Source organism: Mustela lutreola, chromosome 9 (assembly GCF_030435805.1).
Source record: "Mustela lutreola isolate mMusLut2 chromosome 9, mMusLut2.pri, whole genome shotgun sequence".
In the NCBI taxonomy this organism is placed as follows: domain Eukaryota; kingdom Metazoa; phylum Chordata; class Mammalia; order Carnivora; family Mustelidae; genus Mustela; species Mustela lutreola.
This window is the reverse complement of record NC_081298.1, coordinates 131319671-131339693: the sequence shown is the minus strand read 5'-3', so window position 1 is coordinate 131339693 and position 20023 is coordinate 131319671. Positions and strand designations below refer to the sequence as shown.

General features: G+C 57.2%; 1 protein-coding gene and 1 long non-coding RNA gene across 14 annotated transcripts in view; one reads left to right on the top strand and one right to left on the bottom strand.

The window, feature by feature from the left end:
- Nucleotides 1–12322, bottom strand: part of LOC131807329 (uncharacterized) — a 32889-nt gene extending 20567 nt beyond the window's left edge. Inside the window, exon 1 of the long non-coding RNA XR_009344403.1 lies at nucleotides 11906–12322. This is a non-coding gene — a long non-coding RNA (uncharacterized LOC131807329). The remainder of the gene's footprint in view (nucleotides 1–11905) is intronic.
- On the top strand, nucleotides 7595–14806 carry LOC131807328 (uncharacterized). 13 transcript variants are annotated; one of them, XR_009344401.1, is made up of 5 exons: nucleotides 7595–8955; nucleotides 12318–12393; nucleotides 12543–12644; nucleotides 12733–13160; nucleotides 13281–14806. XR_009344401.1 is itself a non-coding variant. In XM_059132569.1 (4 exons), the coding sequence occupies exons 1-4, from the start codon at nucleotides 8674–8676 to the stop codon at nucleotides 13814–13816; spliced, it is 870 nt and encodes a 289-aa protein (XP_058988552.1). In that variant the 5' UTR covers nucleotides 7604–8673; the 3' UTR covers nucleotides 13817–14806. The 13 variants fall into 13 exon arrangements, 4 of the variants coding, with proteins under 4 accessions (XP_058988552.1, XP_058988553.1, XP_058988554.1 ...); XR_009344402.1 differs by having other exon boundaries at nucleotides 7596–8955; nucleotides 12603–12644; XR_009344400.1 differs by having other exon boundaries at nucleotides 7598–8955; nucleotides 12603–13160.
- Nucleotides 14807–20023: the final 5217 nt, after the last annotated feature.

The window sequence follows — 20023 nt, the reverse complement described above, 5'->3', positions numbered from 1 at the left end:
CAGAGCCCGAGAGATGGTGATGCTTGGCCCAAGTCCCAGAGCTGGGAAATGGCATCGCTGTGGTTCGAACCAAGGCATTTGGTGTTAGTACCTGCCCTCCGCACTTAGCAACCGCACTGCTCTGAGGCCGCTCTGACCAAAAGAGGAGATCCACAAAGGGACGTTCTTTGCTGCGATCAGACACAACTGCTCAGTTCCTACTGGAGAATTAGGGGAGGTGGTCTCAGGCCGGCCTTTGGCTTTCACTGTGGGGTCCTAGGGAACGGCTCCAGCCCAGGCCTGCGGGGGGAGCTTTGCTGAGACCTGGCAAGGGTGGCCCTGCCCATCATGTCTTCCTCCGCAGCCTGTTCGCCTGCCAGGGCCTTTGAACAATGATTAACTGCAGCGAGCAGGCCAGCGCAGGCCGGGGCGGGCTCCGCGGGTGAGCTCAGCCCTTGCACAACGGCTGCCGCACCCGCCTACTGGGCTCAGGGGTGACCCAGGGAGGGCAGGGCCAGGCAGGCTCCAAGAAGCTGGGGAGACACCCCGGGAAGGACAAGGGACAGCCTGGCTGCCAGTGATCACCACCACATTCTGCGCCCCTGGCCCCCAGCTTGTGGGGCCACTTCTGGGGGCTCCCGTGGGTCCCAGGAGCAGACTCCGGCCTCAGGGCTCGGGGGGATTGGCCTTGCTGGAGGTGTTTGTCAAATCCTGAGCCTGTCCCTCTCATCCAGCCACAGACCAGCATACGCAGATTGGACTGGAGGAGGCAGGAGCTCACCACGAGGACTCCCACGTCCCCGCTCCAGGCCCTCGGCTAGTGGAGTCACACAGCTCCCTCCTCTGCACCTCCACCCCTGTCCCGGCTGCACCGGGACGCACAGGCACATGCATGTTCCCGGCCTGGTGCGCCCACCCACGCGCCACCCCTGGGGCCCCCTCCACAGGGGTACCCTGGTTCCTGGAGTGGTGGTGGCAGTGAACCTCCATTCAGACGGGGCCAAATCTGCCTCCAGAGGCGCTGCTGGGCCCACACCCTGGCGCCCGCCTCCCTGGAGGCTGGGCCTCTCCCTTCGCTGAATGAACTGCGCATGTCCTTTGTCCTGCGTAAGTCCTGTGCCCTCTTCAGGTTTCAGAAGTTTCAGAAGTCCAGGGAGCGCTGAGCAGTGAGGGTGGGAGATGGGGTGAGGGAGGAAAAGATCATTTCTCTGAAGCTCGGAGCGGGAGCGGGAGCGGGTGCCGCAGACGGGGCTGACCCTCTTCCCAGCCCCTCTCCCCTACTTCAATATTCCAGGAAGGCCGGGTCTGCTGGGCCAATGAGGTGTCTTAGCTGACCTGCGCGTGCCCCTCAGAGGACTGTCCCCCACCTCCCCACAGTCCCCAGAGGCAGGGGGCACTAAGGAAGGCCTGGGCCCGCCGGGGCTGTCCGGTCTCTCCTCATAATCTGGGGACACCGTGACCCTAGGCTTTCTGCAAACTTTTCAGCCATAAACAAAGGTGGGTTCCCCCTGACTGACTGTTTGGGGCCCAGATTCACCTGCCCAGCCTCTGGGAACTCAAGTTTTGAGGCATCCTGTTTATTCTCCCACAGCGCCATCCCACGCCCGAGCCTGGGTCTCATCCTCTCCGGGCCCTGTGAGACCCCTGCCCGGACCCCTCCTTCCGGCCTCCTTATAGTAAATCTGTTTTTTTACTCAGCACCCATTCCTGACATGAAGAGAACAGAAGCCGCTCACTGCCCCCAAGAGCACAGGACCTCGTGAGGGAGACAGGCCACGTGAGCAGATGGCAGAGAATGGGCCAGAATTTCCACGAAAGAGGCCATGCCTGCCTTCTACACAGCATCTTCTGGATACCAGGCCCTGTTCTGAGCGGGTCCCCTGTAGGTGCTGGGTTTTATCCCATGAGGTTCACAGCAAGGTATGGCCCCCACTGTAGCTCATGAGAGAAGAGCAGGGAAATTGAGTAAGTCGCCCAAGGAGGTAAGCGGCAGGGCCAGGATTCCAACCGGGCACCTGTGCTCTTAGCCGCCAGGTAGGCTGCCTCTGAAGCAACGTAGAAAAGAAAAGGGTGGCCCAGTGGTTCCTAAACCAGGTGGCGGCTGAGCTGGGCCCGAGGTATGAATGGGAGTCTGCCAGAGAAGCTTGGGGCCACCAGGACGGAAGAAATAGTAACAGCAACGCCAGGCAGGGGATGGGGACAGGGCTCCTCGGCCCCCCAACGCCCCCCCCTCCCGCCGTCTGGTCTGAGTCTCCTATAGTGAGCACCAATTTTCAAGTTGGAGGTAAAACTGAAACGTACCGGAGCACAATAGAGACTGATAGAGTGTCAAAAAGCAGCCCCCTGGGGCAGGAACTGGGAAACTTCTCTTGTAAAGGGCCAGATGGCAAGCATTTGAGACTTAGCAGGCCCTATTTTTTCTGTCACAATGACTCCGTTCTGCCATGGGAGCCCCAAGGCAGCTACGAAGGAGATGTGAACAAACGAGCACGGCCCTGTGTCAATAAAACTTTATTTATGGACACGGAAATGTCGCATGATTTTCACGTCTCAAAATGGGATCCTTTTAAATGTTTCGATTGCTTAAAAGGTAAAAAGTGTTTTTAGCTCCCAGGCTGTACAATGACAGGCCGGTGGGGAGCCATGAGCCCACCGTTGGCCAGCCTCTGCCCTAAACGCTCACAGAGGTGAGAGCAAATGGAGGCCTCAGAGAGCTAGTTACACAGATCAGCTAGAGCCCGGGAGCCTCGGGAGTGGGGAAGGAGTCTGGGCCAAGACCTGGGAGAGCCAGAGCTACCCCCGGGGCGCCTCCTGACAGGAGGGATTGTCACAGCAGCGTGAGCTCAGGTTCTCACGGCTCCAGGCCCTGGCTATGGAGACCCAAGTGTTTGCTTCTCTGAGCTTCAGTCACTTCCGCTATAAAATGGAACATGCCATTGACCTTGAAAATCCTATGAACGGGGCCAGCTGGCGGGGGCAGGGGGGGCATTGGAGGAGTAGCCCTTATTAATTCATACCATTATTTTGTTTATTCTCAAAATTTTAGGCAGGAACTTCATTCAGATACAGGTTTGGGACACATCTCCCTGGTGGCCACGTGAAGAATGGGTCAGCCTATGCGTGAACTCCTTCCATTTCCCCTCCAGATCCCTGCTCCACCTGCTGCCCTGGGCTGGGGAGACCAGCCTGTGAGGACAGCGTCAGCCCGCTCCTCTACGCTCCCACCGCTAGACAGACTCAGCCAACAGGGAGCCCCAGCAGGAGGTGGGGGAAAGACAGAGACCCAGCTCCTGGCATTAACTCTCTGCAGGGTGTCTGCAAGCAGGGGAGGGAAAGCCAAAGCGCTAGGCGTGGCTGACCTCACTAGTTCTCAATGTCTTCCTGTCCCTTGCTCACTTGTTCGCAAATTCTTCTGTTTATCTAAACTTGAGGGCAACCTGGCTGATTGACTCAAAGAGACTGAGACTGGAAAGAGCTACCAGTTAGGAAACCACTGTCATTTTGATGAAGGAAGGTGAAGCAATGGGACTGTGAGGGAGAGGAAGAGTTGGGACTGGGAAGACGGAGATGCTCAGGACACCCAGGAGGTACCCAGGAGGAGAGGATACCCAGGGAGAGAGGCAGGTATATGCAATGGAAATGATGAGTTTGAAGTAGTGCCTGCAGCACGCCCAGGTAGCTGGATGACAGGTGTACCCCAGCCCTCCTACAGTCCCGATTTTCTACCCAACCATTAACCACCACCATGTAGGGATTAGCCTGGGAGCCTTGGAGAGGGATCAATGCGTAAATGGTTGCTGGCTCTTTAGATGTAGGGAGAAGGTCTTGGATCCATGAACTTAGCAGTGAGGAGTGACAGGGCATGCTGGGGCTCTCAGGAAAGGCCCAGGAGAACTGCATCCCCAAGGGGCCATGGGTGAATTAAAGCCGGAGCCACCCAGCCGGTGATATTGACAAGGGGTGCTTCCGCCCATCAGCCAAGGATGCTGAACACGAGGAGGCACCTCGATTTGAGATATATTGGGTTTGTTTGGGGTTTTTTTTAAGATTTTATTTATTTATTTATTTATTTATTTATTTGACAGAGAGAGACACAGCAAGAGAAGGAACACAAGCAGGGGAAGTGGGAGAGGGAAAAATAGGCTTCCTGCCGAGCAGGGAGCCCAATGCGGGGCTCGTTCCCAGGACCCTGATCTGGCCAAAGGCAGACACTTAATGACTGAGCCACCTAGGCACCCCAGATATATTTGGTTTTAAATCTTCCTTTTAACCCCCATTCATTGTGACTTATTGGGGGCAGGAGGTCTGATCCAGGCTTTCCTCCAGAGGGGGTCCTGGTGTTGGTGCACATGAGGGGCAAGGGGCAGGGCACTGCCTTTCAGACCTCTCCAGGGTTCCATGTCCTTCATCAACACACTGCCTTCTGATTACGCTGTCCTTCCGCAAACACTTGATTGAATAATTCTCAGCTGAGTCACTGTTCAGTTTTCCTTCTCCCAGCAAATCAAACATACGCTGGCTTTGCCTCTTCATCATTCTGACCAAGGCCATGCCTGACCTTCTCCTGGGATGGGCATTCAGGCTTCTCTGCTCTCTCTCACCCACAGAATGCTGGGCATTTGCAGTCATTTCAGATTCCCTGCCTTTGAGAGCACAGTAGTTTGCCCAATGCTTCTCTCCATGTGCCCACAACGAATTACCCCATCTCCTTCTCCCGCGAGGCTGGCCTGCCTCCAAGCTCCCCACCCCCACAACCTAAGCCCCAGTCCCCAGGTCTGGCATTCATTAGTGTCTAGTCGAGGTCTGATTCAGACCCATCGCTCCCCAAGCAGCCCTAGCAGGCAAACAGCTCATGCTTTAGGCAACCCAGGTCTGGCCAAGGGGTTGGTCAAGTTGGATGGTCCTAGAGCACACGGGAACAGCTCTGTGGACCTCAGCCGGAGGAGGCTGAGACAGGGCCTGTAGAACAGCCCTTTCTTCTGACTCACCAGGTGATGCTGAATCCTTGAAACACATAGGAAGGCCTTTTTGCCCAGAGAGGCTTCCTGGCTCTGCCATCAGGCCCGGGACCCCTCCTTAGGGTGGGCACCCAGCGGACGCTCCTGCCTGGTCTGCGCAGACCACAGGGTGTTAATTGGCTGAGCACTGTTTTCTGGATCGTTCTATGACATGCTGGAGACAGCGGAGGACTTGAGTTCCCCAGAAGCTCCACTAGGCTTAGCTCCATTTAGCTACTGAACCTACACCTTAGTGGGCATGAGGCAATTAACCTATAGTTCAGTCCAGCGGGTCAGGGGGGAGGACAGAATGAAAAGACATTATGCAGGGGCACCTGGGTGGCTCAGTGGGTTAAGCCTTCGCCTTCGGCTCAGGCCATGATCTCAGGGTCCTGGGAGCCTGTTTCCTCCTCTCTCTGCCTGCCTCTCTGTCTACTTGTGATCTCTCTCTCTCTCTGCGTCAAATAAATTAAAAAAAAAAAAAAAGATGTTATACAAGTTCGTGCATCTTTGTTTTGGCCAAACCATTTTTGGCTCAGACTTCATGCAAGAAGCAGGTTTCCCACCACAAAATTCCCCAGAAACACCGAGAGGTGCCCCACAGACTGCAGTCCCCGGGCTCAGATTAAAACGAGGGCCTCCAGATCCCATCACAGAACAGCCCGAGCGTCACAGAATTGGAGGGACGCAAATCTCCGTAGAAATCAGTGGATAGAGACTTTTTCTTAACACACATCCCAGCTCGCACAAGGCGGTGTTGAACAAGGACATTTCTGACAAGAATCAGCCACCTGGATGAAGGCTTCTCGAGGACTCCTCCGTATGAAGGTAAACATCCCTCCCAGTCCCTTCCATGTAAGCAGTGGTGCCACAGGAGTCCCTGTGCAGTGAGGGCTTCATCAGGCATTCTCAGGAAACCCACGGGCAATCAGGAAATCCGAGGGGCCCTGAGGAGCAGCCTGGGTCGCTTTCACACTTGGGAGCCTTGAAGGCCCGGGGTTCGGTACCAGCTCCCAAGGCTCAGTTCAGGATCCATTTTCCTAAGTGCTCTGGGGAGGGGGTGGGTGTGGGAAACACCTTCAGATGGGAAGATCTGCTTCCTGTTGGGATTCCCCGGTTGGTTTCCTGAGCCTCAAGGTCACCAAGCAGCTTCTGTGGCAAAAAGTCAGATGAGCTTACAGAGCAGGGGATTCTGGATTCTGGGGCCCAGGGCAAGTGGGGCCTGCCAACAGCTCTGTTTAGGAAATTGTGACACCCCCCCACCCCCCCACCGGCCTCATTCTGACTTTCTGACCGCACGGACATGTTCAGAGGTCAGGAGCCCCAGGGGTCACTTGAACAGGAAGTTCTCAGGTCACATCAAATGTTCCATGTCACAAATCCCCCATTGAACCCCTTTTCAGGAAGTCATCAGTCTGGGTGGCAGGGTGGGGGAGGGGAGGGGTAGCATAACTGTCACGAGTAGGTAGTATCTAACTGTCCCTCCTGTCTGTGCACCTGGCTGCAGGGCCGGCTCTCCACACAGCATCCACGACAGCACAGCACAGCACAGGGACAAGGCCCCTGAACTAAGACTGCCAGGAGCTGCAGCAAGAAACTGAAAACAGGGAGTCTGGCAAAGACACCTCAAGACACTGGTGTGAGAGCATCGGACACTCCTGCGTTCAGGAGGGTGGAGACACTGAGGAGAGATGGTCTCACCCCCTTCTCTCTCTCTGTGCCCATTCCTGCTCTCTCCCCACCTCAGGGTTCTAAATCCTCCCGTTCTGTCCCCAGTCAGCTGCCCCAGCTCTGCACATCCCACGAGGCAGACAAAATTCTTTGTCCCATGGACTGAGAACTCCTCAAACCTGCACCCCACTGCCACGGGGCTTGAGGAGAATCTGTGGGTCAGTGTAAGGGTGGGTAATGGAAGACAGAGCTGCTTCGACTCACAGCCTCAGCCTTGTCCTGGAAGGCTCCTAGAAACTGCTGGAAGTTTCTAGAGTTACAGAAGGATCCTCCTAGCACTCCAGGATCCAGCTCAGTGACACCTCCTCCTGGAAGCCTGCCCTGTGAATGTGGGCAGTCTTAGAATCAGTGGGCAGCTGCTGAGAATGTAATGGAGGGAAGCAGAGGCCAAAAAAGTATGTGGGACAAGGAGGAAGGAGAGGGAGGAGAAGCCACAAGGTCCATCCGGGGCTCTTGGTCTCCAGGAGGCTGGCTCCAGGGCTGTGTGGCCCCACCTCCCAAGGATCTTTCTCCCAAGTGGCTGCCCGTGGCACAGGTGGCACTGTGAGGAGAGACAGCATGTAAGAGGGAAGACTTTCCTGGACAGGGGAAAAAAAGCATCCAGAAGGCCACAGAGAGAAACTGCCTCCCCAGAGGGGGTGGTGTTGAGTGGGCAGGGGTCACACTAACTCTGGTGTCTGAACTCCCCACCTGGGGGAACCCACAGAGCTGACCGCTTCATCCTGAACCCTACAGGAAGTCTTCCCCGAACAAGGAGGGCATGCTGGGAATCAGGGGCCACTCCTGAACCCCGACTCGCGGGAGCTCATGTCATCACCATCCCTGCATTGTCATGTCTGGGGGGCCGGGGGGGTGGTCTGCTTTGGCCACTGTGGCGCCTGCTACAGGGAAACCATTCTTGGAGAACCAGCACCCACTGGCAACACCCAGAAAGACTGGAGTGCCCCACTTCCCCTGCCGGACATGGTTTCTTAGCTCCTTATTTTTTCTTATCTCTAGACCAGGCTGAGAGCCACCCCCACTCCACCCCTGGCACCCACAGCCCTCAGCAGGCTTCTCCCTCCTCCCCTTGCTCCTACAGGGCCTGGAGGCAACTCATGGTGCCAAGTGCTCAAGTCTGGTGGGTGTCTTCCCAGCAGGACCTTGGGGTCCCTAATGGCCTATTCCACTGGGGAGCCTAGGGCTGGGTTTCCTGTAGGTGGCCGTGGGAACTCAGCAATGGACTGAATCCTCAGCGGTAGCCCCTGGGGCCCCTCCCTCTCCCCGGTCCCCGCACCTGCAGGCCTCAGGAATTCCTGCCTGTGGGGGCAGCCCTGCCCCAGGCTCTGCAGGCAGGAGCGTGGCTCCTTCCAGGCTGCGCAAACTCAGGGCCTGGTCTCAGCAAACGACCTGCCCAGGGAACTCTCAGCAACTTCGCACCAGTCACCGGCCAAGGCTCCTTTCTCTTCAAGGAACTGACAACCATTCTGTGAGTCAGTAACTGGGGACAAAGGGAAAGGATGGCCTCATGTGACAGCTACAGTCACGCGGGAAGGCGCATCTGCTTCTGCTTCTCCAGAGAGACTGTCTCCTCCGGCGGGAAGGAGGCCCCAGTCACAATCCAGGTGCCATGTGCACGCAGTGTCCCCGGCTGGGGACCAAGATGACCACCTGAACAGTGGAGAGATACTGTACTGGGAGCAACTGGCTCCCTCTTTGATGAGCCAGGCTCTCTGAACCTCTGAGCCTGTTTCAAGACTATGGCCTCAAGAACCCTAAGAATCCTCCATGTTGTGATTTCCAGAAATTCCTCTGTGTGGAGAAGCGCTGAGGGGTGGCCACGTCCTAAAGGATCCACGAGGGGTGTCCCACTCAGCACGGCCTGTCCCTCTGGCCGCAAGGAAGCTTGCAGCCCTGGCTGTGGGGTTCCAACCCTAGCTCTGCCTGTCACTGGCCCACGACCCAACTCTCTGACCATGTTTCACAGATGAGGAGACCTGAGGCCCCAGGAGGGAACGAATGTCCCCAAGATCGTGAGTCTGTCCCTGAGCCTGCTGGCCCACAGCTCTGGGCTCCTTCCCCGTCTTCCCCAGAGGACAGACTCACCCTGAAGGGTCAGCTTTCTAAAGAGGGCCAGGATGTGCAGGGGTGTTCGGCATTCAAGGCCTGGGATGATAGCAGCGCCGTTCACAGCCCGGCTGGCAAGGCAAGGCCAGTTCCTCTACCCAAGAGCGTTTATGGCTGCACGGCTGACTCCGTGGGTCTGGAGGTAGGGTGGGCGCTGGGTGGGACCACATGGCTCCAGAGGGAAACCCTGCGGCCGGCCCTGTGCCTTTCATCTCCAAATGCCAGGGCCTCCTTCCCCACATGGTGCCCAGAAGGAGCGTGGAGCTTCCCCTCCTGGAGGCGGCCCAAGGCAGGGCTGTCAGCAGGGGGTGGGCGGTTAGCCCGTGGGGTTTCGAGTGGGCTACACCTCCCCCAGCCCTTGAAGTGTGTGAGGACTTCTGCCTTCAAGGCCCTCCTCCCCACCCTGCAGCTCCCTCCCCGCCTTTTCAGGGTCATTCTTAGGGAGGGTTGGGGTGGCCCACGGGTGGGGGAAGGGCAGAGAAGGCAGAGCTGCGTGTGTGTAAGGGAAGTCTACTCCTCTGGGACAGGCTTGAAGCGAGTGTCTTCCTTTCTAAGGACAATCAAGGCCATGTCCACTCACCAAAGCCCCCGTCCCACAGAGCTGGACCTGTCCAGAGGGGGCGCTGTTTCTAATGTGCGCAGAGATACTCTGTCCTCGATGCCCTGAACCTGGGCTGGGAGTCGGTCCCTGGGTGGGAATTTGAGCGAGGAGCAGGGTTTGGAAGGCACATAACAGGTGGGAGCGCAGTTAACAAAGTGGCGTCCTCTCTTCTTTCCCCGCATTTCAGTCTTTTCCTCCCTGCACTCTCTCCAGCGGAGCCCCCACCCCGCCCACCTCCAGGCCTCTGCGGGGAAGCCAGGGGAGAGCCAGGACCTAGGCTGGTTGTGGCTCTGACACATAGGACCTTCACTAGAAGCCTCCATAGAACAGACACCCATGCAACCAGTCCTTTGGCTCATGCGATCACTAGGGGCCCGTGCCCATGACCCCTGCCGCGCCTCCTTCCGCACCTCACCAAGCTCGCCAGCGCAGGCCCCGGGGGCCCCATCCAGCGCAAGCGAGAGCTGGAGCACAAGTGAAGGAAGGGGTGGGGAGCCAGTCCTCCAGGCTCAGCCTCGGTCCCTAACCCCCCTCCCCTGCTCTCAGCAGGGCGGGCAGAGCCCAGGTGTTTCCCATTAAGGCTTTTATTCCGGGTTCTCAGGCTCTGGCTGAAGCAGGCTGAAGGAGCTCCCCACTCCACCACGCCCCCCACCCCAGGCTGCGCCAACACAGCAGGGCCCGTCTCCCACCACCTAGCCCTTTGGGGGCAGCCTCTCACAATCCCCGGGGGGGGGGGGTCACCCAGGGCCCCCATCTCCAGGCTCCGGGTCCATTCCTCCCATCCGTCCTTCACATAGCAGCAGCCAGAGCTAATTATCCCCTGCACCCACCAAAGGCTGCCGTGTGTGTGTGTGTGTGTGTGTATGTGTGTGTGTGTGTGTGTGTTAACAACTGGCTCTGGTCTGTAGCACTGACCAGGTCCCCCGGTGTAAATATTCCCACCCCAGCTGATTTCAAAGTAACAGCATAAGGTCGCCGAACTCATGCCCCATCAGCGCTCACACAAGCCAGGAGTTGTTAACCTCAGCACACCGTCATCTCTACCCCTTTCCCCTTGACCCAGGGTGCAAAGTCCTCCTCTCCCGGCCCCCGTCGTCCCTCCGGCTCATCTCTCACTGCTTTCCCACACCCCACGAAGACACTGAACGCGGGAGGGCACCTGTAGGTCCCCGAGTGCGCCCTGCACTCGCCAGAAACACCGTCTCCTGTGTGGCCTGGCCAGCTCCTTTGTTAATACCCAAAGATGTTCCCTCCTCTAGGCTATCTTCTCTAACTCCCCAAGCCCGATTAGTGTCCTTCCTCTGTGACCCTAGAACAACTGCCCTTGGACATCTATAGTATTTAATAAAGCATGCCCGTCCTTGTCACAGAACTGATGGCTCTGCAGAGGCCAGTGCCATGTTCTGGGGTCTCTGGGTCTCAGCCCCTAATCCAGAGGAGGCCTCAAGACGGAGCTGAGGCAGTGAGAGGCACGGAGTAGCAAGCTTGGGGCCCAGGGTTCCATGGGAGGAGCTACCCGGGGACCCAAGGTCCTCCCTGGGATCCTTCCTAGCTGAGCCCACTGCCGCCTTCTTGGCCAGCTTTCTAGGAGAGCCGCCGGAGAGGGACAGGGGACACGGCCCATATTGGAAGAAGGGGCGCCCTCCCCACTCCTGGGTCTGAGAGTCACCAGGTGTCAGCCCCAGCCTGCCCTCCTCCGGCACAGAGGGACACAGAGTTGGCGGGTGCTGGGGCCCAAGTGACCTGCCGTCCCTCCCAGTTGTTTGTATCGTGGTGACCATGGTTTCCTGCAGGGCGGGCTATCATTATTGACTTTGGCACCAGCATCCAGGCATTTTGGGGAGGCCACCCTTTCCCGTGCCTGGGAATAGCCTCGGGGGTGGCTGGGGCAGCCCGGGGCCTGGAAGAGCCCCGCCTACCCAGTGCTGCCCAGGTGGTCCTTTGTGAGCAGAATGGGAGAGATTGGAAGCAGCAGTGGCACGGGGAGGGCTCTGGGCTTCCAAGGGAAAAAGACCTGAATTTGCAGGTCAGCGTGGACGCTCAGTAGCTCTACAAAGCCCCGATGTGGAAGCTTGATTTCCTCATCTGTGAAATGTAGTTATGCCTGCCTTTCAGGGCTTTTGTGAACGTCAGAGTAACATCCACTGTGTATGGAGTCGTTGCAAAGTATCCACAGCAAAACCCACTCACATTACTCACATTATCTGTGTGATTCCCCCCCAGAGCCCTACAGCAGCAGACCTGTTAGCCCCATTTCACAGATGAGAAAACAGATTCCGAGGAGTTTATAGTCACACAGCAAGTGAGGTCTAACACCAAAGCTTCTGCTCCCACCGCTATGCTACCTTGTGTCCCTATCACATTTGAGGGCCTGTGGGTGTGGGGCCTGGCACCTTCTAGGCCCATGATAGGTGGTAGCTCTTATTAATAATTACCCCAAATCCTACTGTCCAGAGATGGAATTTCTTAAAAATCTCTCTCAAAGTTTTACCTGAACCTGAAGGTAAGCACTTGTGCTCCTGGGCTTCAGATGAGGAAAACAGAGACCCAAGGCTGTGTGGGCTTCTCCGCAGTCCCATGGCTAGTTCCCGAAGACCTGGGCTGAGCACCAGGTCCAAGGCTCGGGCCTGTGCTCTGCAGGGGAAGGGCTGGCGAGCGGCTCCTGGGAGAAGCCTGGTGTGTCCGCGGGTGCTGGCTGGGAGGAAGGCTGGAAAGACAGGGCTGAAGAGGGCTGGCTGTTGGGCCGGGACGGAGAGCGGGCAGACAGGCCGGCCCCCCACCTCCTCCACCACCCTCTCTTCTGCCCCTATCTTGGGCCACATAACTGAGTTGGGATGGGGATGGGGAGGCATGAGGCACCTGAAACTCCAGCCCTGGGACCTTGTGCGTGTCTCTCTTTCCAGACCTGCGTCCCCACCTGGGTAATGGGAATGATGATAACACCAGCACCAGCGCCCAGTCCCAGGACGTCCGGAGAACGTGAGAGGCTGATGGTGGTGCCTGGCCTGGCCCCGTGGGTGGGAGCCCAGCTCCGGGAGGGGGCTGGGGCGGGGCTGAGAGCCTGCACTGAGCCGCAGGGGCAGGACACATCTCCGGGATGGGGATGGCTCAGCCCACATTGCCCACAGCGACACACCCGCTCGGCGTCTGCACTCTGGAGCCTGACAGCGGCTTGTCTGTCCCACCAGGAGAAGAGACTTCCCTAATGGCTTCCAGCGGTAGCACATTGGGTTCGTATGGCAAAACATCCTAATTTAAAAGGAGAAAAAGGGGGCACCTGTGTGGCTCAGTGTGTTTAAGTGTCTGCCTTCGGCTCAGGTCATGATCCTGGGGTCCTGTGATCGAGTCCCACATTGGGCTCCCTGCTCAGGAGGAAGCCTGCTTCTCCCTCCCCAGCTCCCCCTGCTTGGGTTCCCTCTCTTGCTGTGGCTCTCTCTGTCAAATAAACAAATAAAATATTTTTTAAAAAGGAGAGAGAGAAAAGTATATAAACATTTCATATAGCCTTGAGGACCCATTGTACAGAGAAAAGCAGTTGATAAAAATTCTTCCTCCTTCTGCAGACTATGGACAGCCGGCCAGTAGTGGGCCTGGAGCAAAGCCTCAGCTTCTTCTCTGGTTTGGCAATAGCCAGGCTGGACCCACCCCAGGGGCGCGGCAGCTTCTGCACTGGGGACCCCTGGGGCCTGGTGTAGACCTTCTGCCCCTGACCCTTAGGCTGCAGGGACACCCCCCCTCCTAGGAAGGTAACTCCCAGGGTCTGCCTCATCAAAGCCCCTGGGCCTGGTTAGCACCAGGTCTGGTCACCCTGCTCTGCAAGGGTTCTGGAAGGTGTGAGGGGTGATCTCACCCTGTCTATGTCCTAGGAGATGGGGAGACGGTGTCCAGAGGGAGAGAACACTGGCTGGGGATGTCCACGCTGGGGCCCCGGATGCCCTGCTAGTCCGTGGTGCTGCCCGGGTTTAACTACAGCATCTGTTACTTACCACAAGGCAGCAGCAGACCAAATGCCGTTTACCTAGTACCTCACGGAGTCCTCAGGACGCCCCATGGAGGAGATCACGTGACTGGCAGACAGAACCACCAGGATTCTAAGGCCAAGCCTCTGGTTCCAGTCTTCCCCTCAACCACCACGCTCTTCTGCCTTCTCCCTGAGCTGTGGAGGGATGACCACCTCTCCTGTGCCCCCACAGCACCTTCACTTCGGGTGTTAACAGGAACCCTGGGAGTCCCCATCCTGAGAAGCCCTCACACCTGGGGCTGGTGCAGCAGGCGTGCCAGCCAGTGTGGGTCCTGGCCGGTCTGGCCTAGGAAGGGCTCTACAGACCCAGGATTGAAGATGTTCCCCTGCCAAGGTCTCTGGGGTCCAGACCTCCCATTCCGGGTGAGGGGGAGGCCCTGAGGCAGCCCAAGGACACCACGCAGGCTTCCTCTGAGGCTTACACAGGCCCTCATGCTTGCTTGCCTCCCGGATCTGCAGAATATAGCATTTTGCTGTTTATAAGGGTGAGAGGCCCCAATCTGGCTTGCCCCTGTGGTTGTGCAGCCTTAGCCTGGGTCAACGGACCAGGAGGGGCCAATATCCTGATTTCCAAGTTCAAGGTTCATGGGCCTGGAGGAAAAGGCTCTTGCTCTTATAGTCTGCTGAGCCAAGCCCCAAATGGACAGTCTTTTTTAATTCACCAGAGGTGCTGCATGGGCTCAGCGTGAGCCTGCTCAAAGGAGGGGGGACAGTTCCTCCAAGAGCCCTGGAGCAGGCCTCCTGTCTTGCCCTCTGGCCCAGGTCTCTCTCCTCCCCAGGGGCCTGCAAGTTTCCGCAGGCTCTCACTGATCTCTCCTTCAGGCAACAGGGACCATGCCTTCGGGTCTGAAATCAGGACTTGAACTCGGACAAAGGCAGTATTGATGTATGAATCTAGAAATAAGGAAATCCTCACAGTTGGAGAGCATGTGGTTCATTCTAGTTTGGGGCGATTCTGAGTAAAGTCACCATATCCGTACCACGGAATACAACTCAGCAATAAAAAGCAGCGCACTCCTGATACACCAGCAGCTTGGCTGGGGCTCAAAGGCAGTCTCCGAAATGAAAGAAGCTGGCTCAAAAAGCTTCATGCTATACGATTCCGTTCCTAAGACATCTGGGAAAGGCAAAATTCCCGGGACAGAAAACAGATCAGTGGTCGCCAAGGGGCCAGGCGCCGAGGAGGCTCTGGGCGACAGAGGGGTACCGGGGATTTTTCAGGGTGCTGAAGCTGTTCTGGGCTGTACTGGGGAGGGCAGTACACGGCAGTCCGCGTTTGTCAAAGAATTGTACGACAATCAGAACAGGTTTTCCTGTATGTAAAATAGATCTCAATTTTAAAAATTAAAAAAAAAAAAAACAGGAAGAAAATTATATTTCCTTTTCTGTCCCTTTCCATTCATTTTGACCTCCACATAAATTTGAGTAACAACGAATTTGAATTAGTGGTTATTTCCAACGTGCCTCCTGCGGGCCAGGCCCTCTGCTCTGCCCACAGAAGGGAGCCTCACCCAGAAGCCTGCACTCACTTGGGGACCTCCCCACCCCTGCTCCTCCTCAGCTCGTGTCTCCTCCCACACCTCCCAACATGCGTGTTGAGGCCCAGTGCACCCCTATTTCCCTCTTAGGGGACTCTGGATGGCTTCAGCCTCATGTTGACTGATGGGTCAGTCGGTAACTGTGCTGAAATACTGGAATTTCCGAGACATTTCCATGGTTTATGGGACCATAATATTTGAAGTGGGAACCTGGGAATCATCCTTGACATGTCACTTCTCCTTGTCACCCCATGCCTCCCATGGCCCACACAGTCAGGGAAGGAGGGGCACAAACTAGCGGGCAGGGGGCTCAGGCCTACATGGTGGCTTATCGGTATGAAACCTACCTATGTCACAACTTTGGAGGAGGGCAGTTGGCAATGTTGGGGTTTTTTTTTACTGACCCCCAAAGTGCCCTGAATTGTTGTGCAAAAAAAAAAAAAATCAATCCACTGGCTCCTCCTGTGGATCTTCCTGTCTGAAGGTCTTCACACCTCCCCTCCCCAAGAGCACCGCTCACTCCAGGCCGTGTACCTCTCACAGGGACCCCTGCGCCGGCCTCCCAGCTGGCCACACCCTCATCCCCCTTTTCCTGCAGCCAGAGGGACCCCAGAACCTGACAGGCTGCTCCCTCGAAATCACCAGTACCCCAGGAGCCCACGCCAACCCACTAGGAAAAGACAAAAGGCCCATTAGAAAAACAGGCCAAAACACATGAAGAAGCAGTCGCTCTATGAAAAAAGAAAGGTGAACAGCAAAAACCTATTCAAAGAATTAAAGAAATGAAATCAAAACCACCCTGCGACACGATCTACGTCCCCCAGCTCCTGGGGAAAGGAAGATGGAACCCATGGCTGGTGTGCGTGGTGACCCGTAAGGGGGTGTCCGGCATCTCTCACATGCCGTCTGGGTGTGGCGACAGCCGTGGCCCAGTGCTGACATTTTGGAGGGTCACCGTGAGGGACACCTCCTTCCATCCAGAACCCAGTGCTCTAAAGAGGCCCGTGGTGTGTACTTGAGATGGTGTCCTCGGTCCATGTCCCCTGCCGTGTGTGGGAGGTGCCTGCCGGGGCGGCTTCCCCCTCCGTCAGCCAGAGCAGAGCCCGCAAATAAGATGCCCACCAAGAGGGGAGAGTTGAGTCGGTCATGTTCTGTCCAGACAACAAAATGCTCCCCAGACGTTAACAAGAAAGAAGTAGGGCCCAGATGACTCTGGTCAGGGAAAGGAGCTGCCCATCTCCCCAGTGAGAGCCTTTCTGTCGCTTGCAACTCTTGAAAGCGTGGGCTTATCCTCACAAGGCTATGCATGGAAAAACGTCTGGAGGCACGCACCAAAAACCCTGTGAAATGAAATTGCCTTTGGCGAGGGAGACAGGTGGGGAGAAGGAGGCTTTCCCTTCTCCTAGTGTGCTTTGCTGTTCTGCCTGGATTTCTAATCGTGGGCACAGAGCACTTTGATTTTTTAAAAATGTCATCGGGAAGTATCTGCGGGGTGGGATATGAGGCCAATTGGTTTTCTTCTTTGTACTTTTCTATATCAAAAAGAATCAAAATCAATGTGTTTAAATGTTGCAAAACAAACAAAAACTTTCGCTGCCCTGGGGATAAAGTCCATGCTCCTGAGCTCGCCCTGGGAGGTCCTTCGGCGTCAGCGGCTGCTTCCTCTCCAGTCTCCAGACTCCTGGGTCCCTGCCACGGCCAACCCCAACTGCTCTCCACACCCCAGAGCCCCTTGCTCTCTCTTAACGCCGGGCCTTTGGCCGTGCTGTTCCCTCTACCTGGAACGCTCGGCCCCTCTGATTGCCTCTCCCTCTCGCCTTCCTCCTCCTCCAGCCTGGCGCCAGGCGCCTGCCCACCCTCCCCCCACTGGCAGCGTGGCCCTGCCTGGCCTGGCCTGGCCCGCTCCCCAGCACCCTGGCCTCAGCGCTGTCCACCCAGCGCTCCCATCAGGCGGGGAAGGCCTTTCTGCCGGCCGCATTTCCTCACCCTGACCTGGAAGGTGGGGACAGGGCCCGTGTCACCGACAGCGACCAGGGCCCAGCACTGTGCCTGGCACACAGGACACTTCAGGAACTGTTGCGGGCGGATCGGACAGGTGACCGCCGGAGGGGAAGGAACACACAACACTGACAGCCCCCAGGCTCATCCACCCCCACCCCCGGCCGGCCTAGCTGCGGGGTGGGGTCCCGGGGCCTCGGGGTCCCCTGATGCAGTCTGCAGGGGCAGACGGAGCCACCCGCAGCAGCGCCGCCCGCCCGCTCCACGCTGGCTTCTATTTCCTCTCCGGCGGGTGCCAAGGCCCTGAACAAATATTTTCCTGGAGTGGAGGAGCGGCTTAGCTCCCAGCCCTGAGTGCTGGAAACCCCGCTGGGTCGGGCAGCTTCCAGGAACCCAAGGAGGAGTGGGGTCTGGCCGCAGCTAGGGGAGGGGAGGGTCCTCGGGGCGGCCCTCTGTGCCCGGTGCCCGCCCTCCAGGCCGGCGTCGGACAGGTCACTCCACCAGCCCGTCGCGAGCCCCCCCTCGCTCCCCCCACCCCCGTCCCTCCTCACCCCCGGGTAGCAGCCTACTTGCTCTGTGCCGCTCAGGACTGGGGAAGGCTTTTGCCCTGGGCCTCTCTGCCCATAAATTAGAATCCTCTGGGATCCTGAAGAAAACGTGGGCCATGTGGGCCTCCCTCGTTTTTGCTGAAAAAGCTCCAGTGGGGTTTAAAGGAACTAATTAGAATCTCAGAAGCCCTTTTAAAAAGCTCCCCCCTCCCCCCGCCACCCGCTTTAACTCTCTTATTGTAGAATAACATACAGAGTGCACTGGTCTGGTGTAGAGCCTGACGGTTTCCGTGCAGACGCAGACACCCTTGTAATCACCACCTACATCAAGCCAAAGAAACTGCCAGAGAAGGTTCCTTCATGTCCCGGCCTTGCCAACCGCACAGCCCCAGCAGGGGCACCCCTGGCTTCTGTCAACATCAATCAGCTCTGGGGCGCCTGGGTGGCTCAGTGGGTTAAGCCTCTGCCCTCCACTGGGGTCATGGTCTCAGGGTCCTGGGATCCAGCCGGCATCGGGCTCTCTGCTCAGCAGGGAACCTGCTTCCCGCCACCCAACTCTCTGCCTACTTGTAATCTCTCTGTCAAATAAATAAATAAAATCCTTAAAAAAAAAAAAAATCGATCAGCTTTGCCTATTCCTGAGCTTTCTCCCAATGGAGTCATGTGGTAGGTGCTCTTTGGCGTCTGGTTCCTGGAGCTTTATACATTGCCTGTGATATTCATCTCTGTTGTATGTGAAACTGTAGTGTGTCCTTTTTGACTGCTGAGTAGCACTCCGTGGTATGAATGAATCTGTTGCTTCCCCCATTGTCCTGTTCGGGGGTTGTGTCCAGGCTTGGGCTGTGCTGAATGAAGATTCCAGCACACACACGCTCTCATTCCGCTTGGATTATTTGGAAAACATATGTGTGTCTTCAATAGATACGGCTCCAGTGTGCTCGCATCCATCGACACACTCCTCCCCACGCCCCCCCCGCAAACTATCGTCCATCTCTAATGCCAGCCTTTGTGGGGGGTGTGGTGGCGCCCAACTTTCAGAGCAAGACAGCAGCACCAGGCGGCTACAGTGAGCATCCCAAAGGCCAAGACTCGCTATGTGCGCTGAGCCCATGTGTCACGCTGGGTCTTAGCAAAGCGCCTGCCCTCGAGAGCCACCCAGAGGAGCAGAAAGCCACTGTGGCAGCAAACACCTCAGGGACACGGGGAGAGGTGCCAGAAGTGAAGGGCCATAGAAGACACAGGGCCCCTCCCTTGAGCTGTGAGCCCAGCCTTGAAGTGAAGCGGGTGATAGCCCAGCCAAGGGCCCCGTTTGGGGGTGTGTTCACACTCATACGCACATTCTGCGAGTGGGTGTAGAGCTGGCAAGGCTCAAGGACAGCACTGGGTGACAGGACAGGGTGCAATGGTGTTCAGGAGTGGGAGGAAGCGCGAAAGCCAGGTAAGGGCTGTGCCCATGGGCAGGCAGAGCCGGCAGGATCCCAAGTCCCTTTAGGGTCCCTTGGCTCAGGGCCCTCTCCTCCAGCTCCTGCAACTCAAGGAACCAGCAATTGCCTCTTCTAGGGTAGCCCACCCGCCTTGCTCCTCTATCTTGCCCTCCAGGCTGGAGAGATGGGGGATGGGGTAGGATTGATGGGGAGAGAAGACAGGGATCCCTCAGAGGTGGGAGCACAGCCCCACACTCCTCTCTGCACGGGAGCCCTCTGCAGACTCATTTAAAAGAAGGCTTTTCCCCCAGCTGCTGCTTGGGGTCCCCCTACCAAGCCTAGCCTAGGAGGGGGCATGAGACCAGTGGGACTACTGTCCCTTCTGCTGCCCGTTACCCTGCCCCCATCCCATGATGGGCCAGCCCAGAGGACAACCTCAGGCTCCACTGGAGAAGTGCACCCGGGGGAGGGCAAGGCGAGGCCCAGTGAAGTGGGGACAGGCCTCACAGGTTCTGCCAGTTCTACTCCAAACCAGGTTTCAAAGTCAGCCCCTCCTCCCCATCTCTCTACTGGCCTGGGCCTCGGCCCCACATCCCTGTGCAATTCCCAGAGCTGCTCCTCAGAGATGCTCAGAGAAGCTGCAGGTGACTCTCCCCACACCTCTCCCCATACCGAGTCTCCCGAGTCCCTACTTTTGCCAAAGCCTTGCCTTCTGCCTGGAATGCCTCCCCTCATCCCACAGTCTTCAAGACCCCGTTCCAGGGCACCTCCCCTGACCCTGACGCCATGCTGGGTTGGGTGCCCCCCCCCCCAGCAGCCCACACCGCGCCCCTGGACCGTGACACCCCTCAGAGCAATGCTGTGCATCTTTGTTCTGGAAATGAAAGCACAGGATGAGCCTGGGAGCCGGAACCAAACCTGAGAGGCAAGCTAGGCAGAAAGTGCCATTTAAAGCAGAAACTGGCTTAAACCAAGAAGGCAACACCACCAATAGAAGAAAAGACAGCTCATTAGTTTAGAAAAAGCTCGAAAGCACTCTCGGCAAAAAATTCCACGAGTGCCCCACCCCCACACAACGCA

Excerpts from the sequence above, each read along its gene's own strand:
- LOC131807328 (XM_059132569.1), top strand. The coding sequence starts at position 8,674 with ATGAGGAGACCTGAGGCCCCAGGAGGGAACGAATGTCCCCAAGATCGT. Across the intron at positions 8,956-12,317 it reads CTGACTCCGTGGGTCTGGAG|ACCTGCGTCCCCACCTGGGT; the intron begins GTAGGGTGGGCG and ends CTCTCTTTCCAG. Across the intron at positions 12,394-12,542 it reads TCCCAGGACGTCCGGAGAAC|CGACACACCCGCTCGGCGTC; the intron begins GTGAGAGGCTGA and ends CATTGCCCACAG.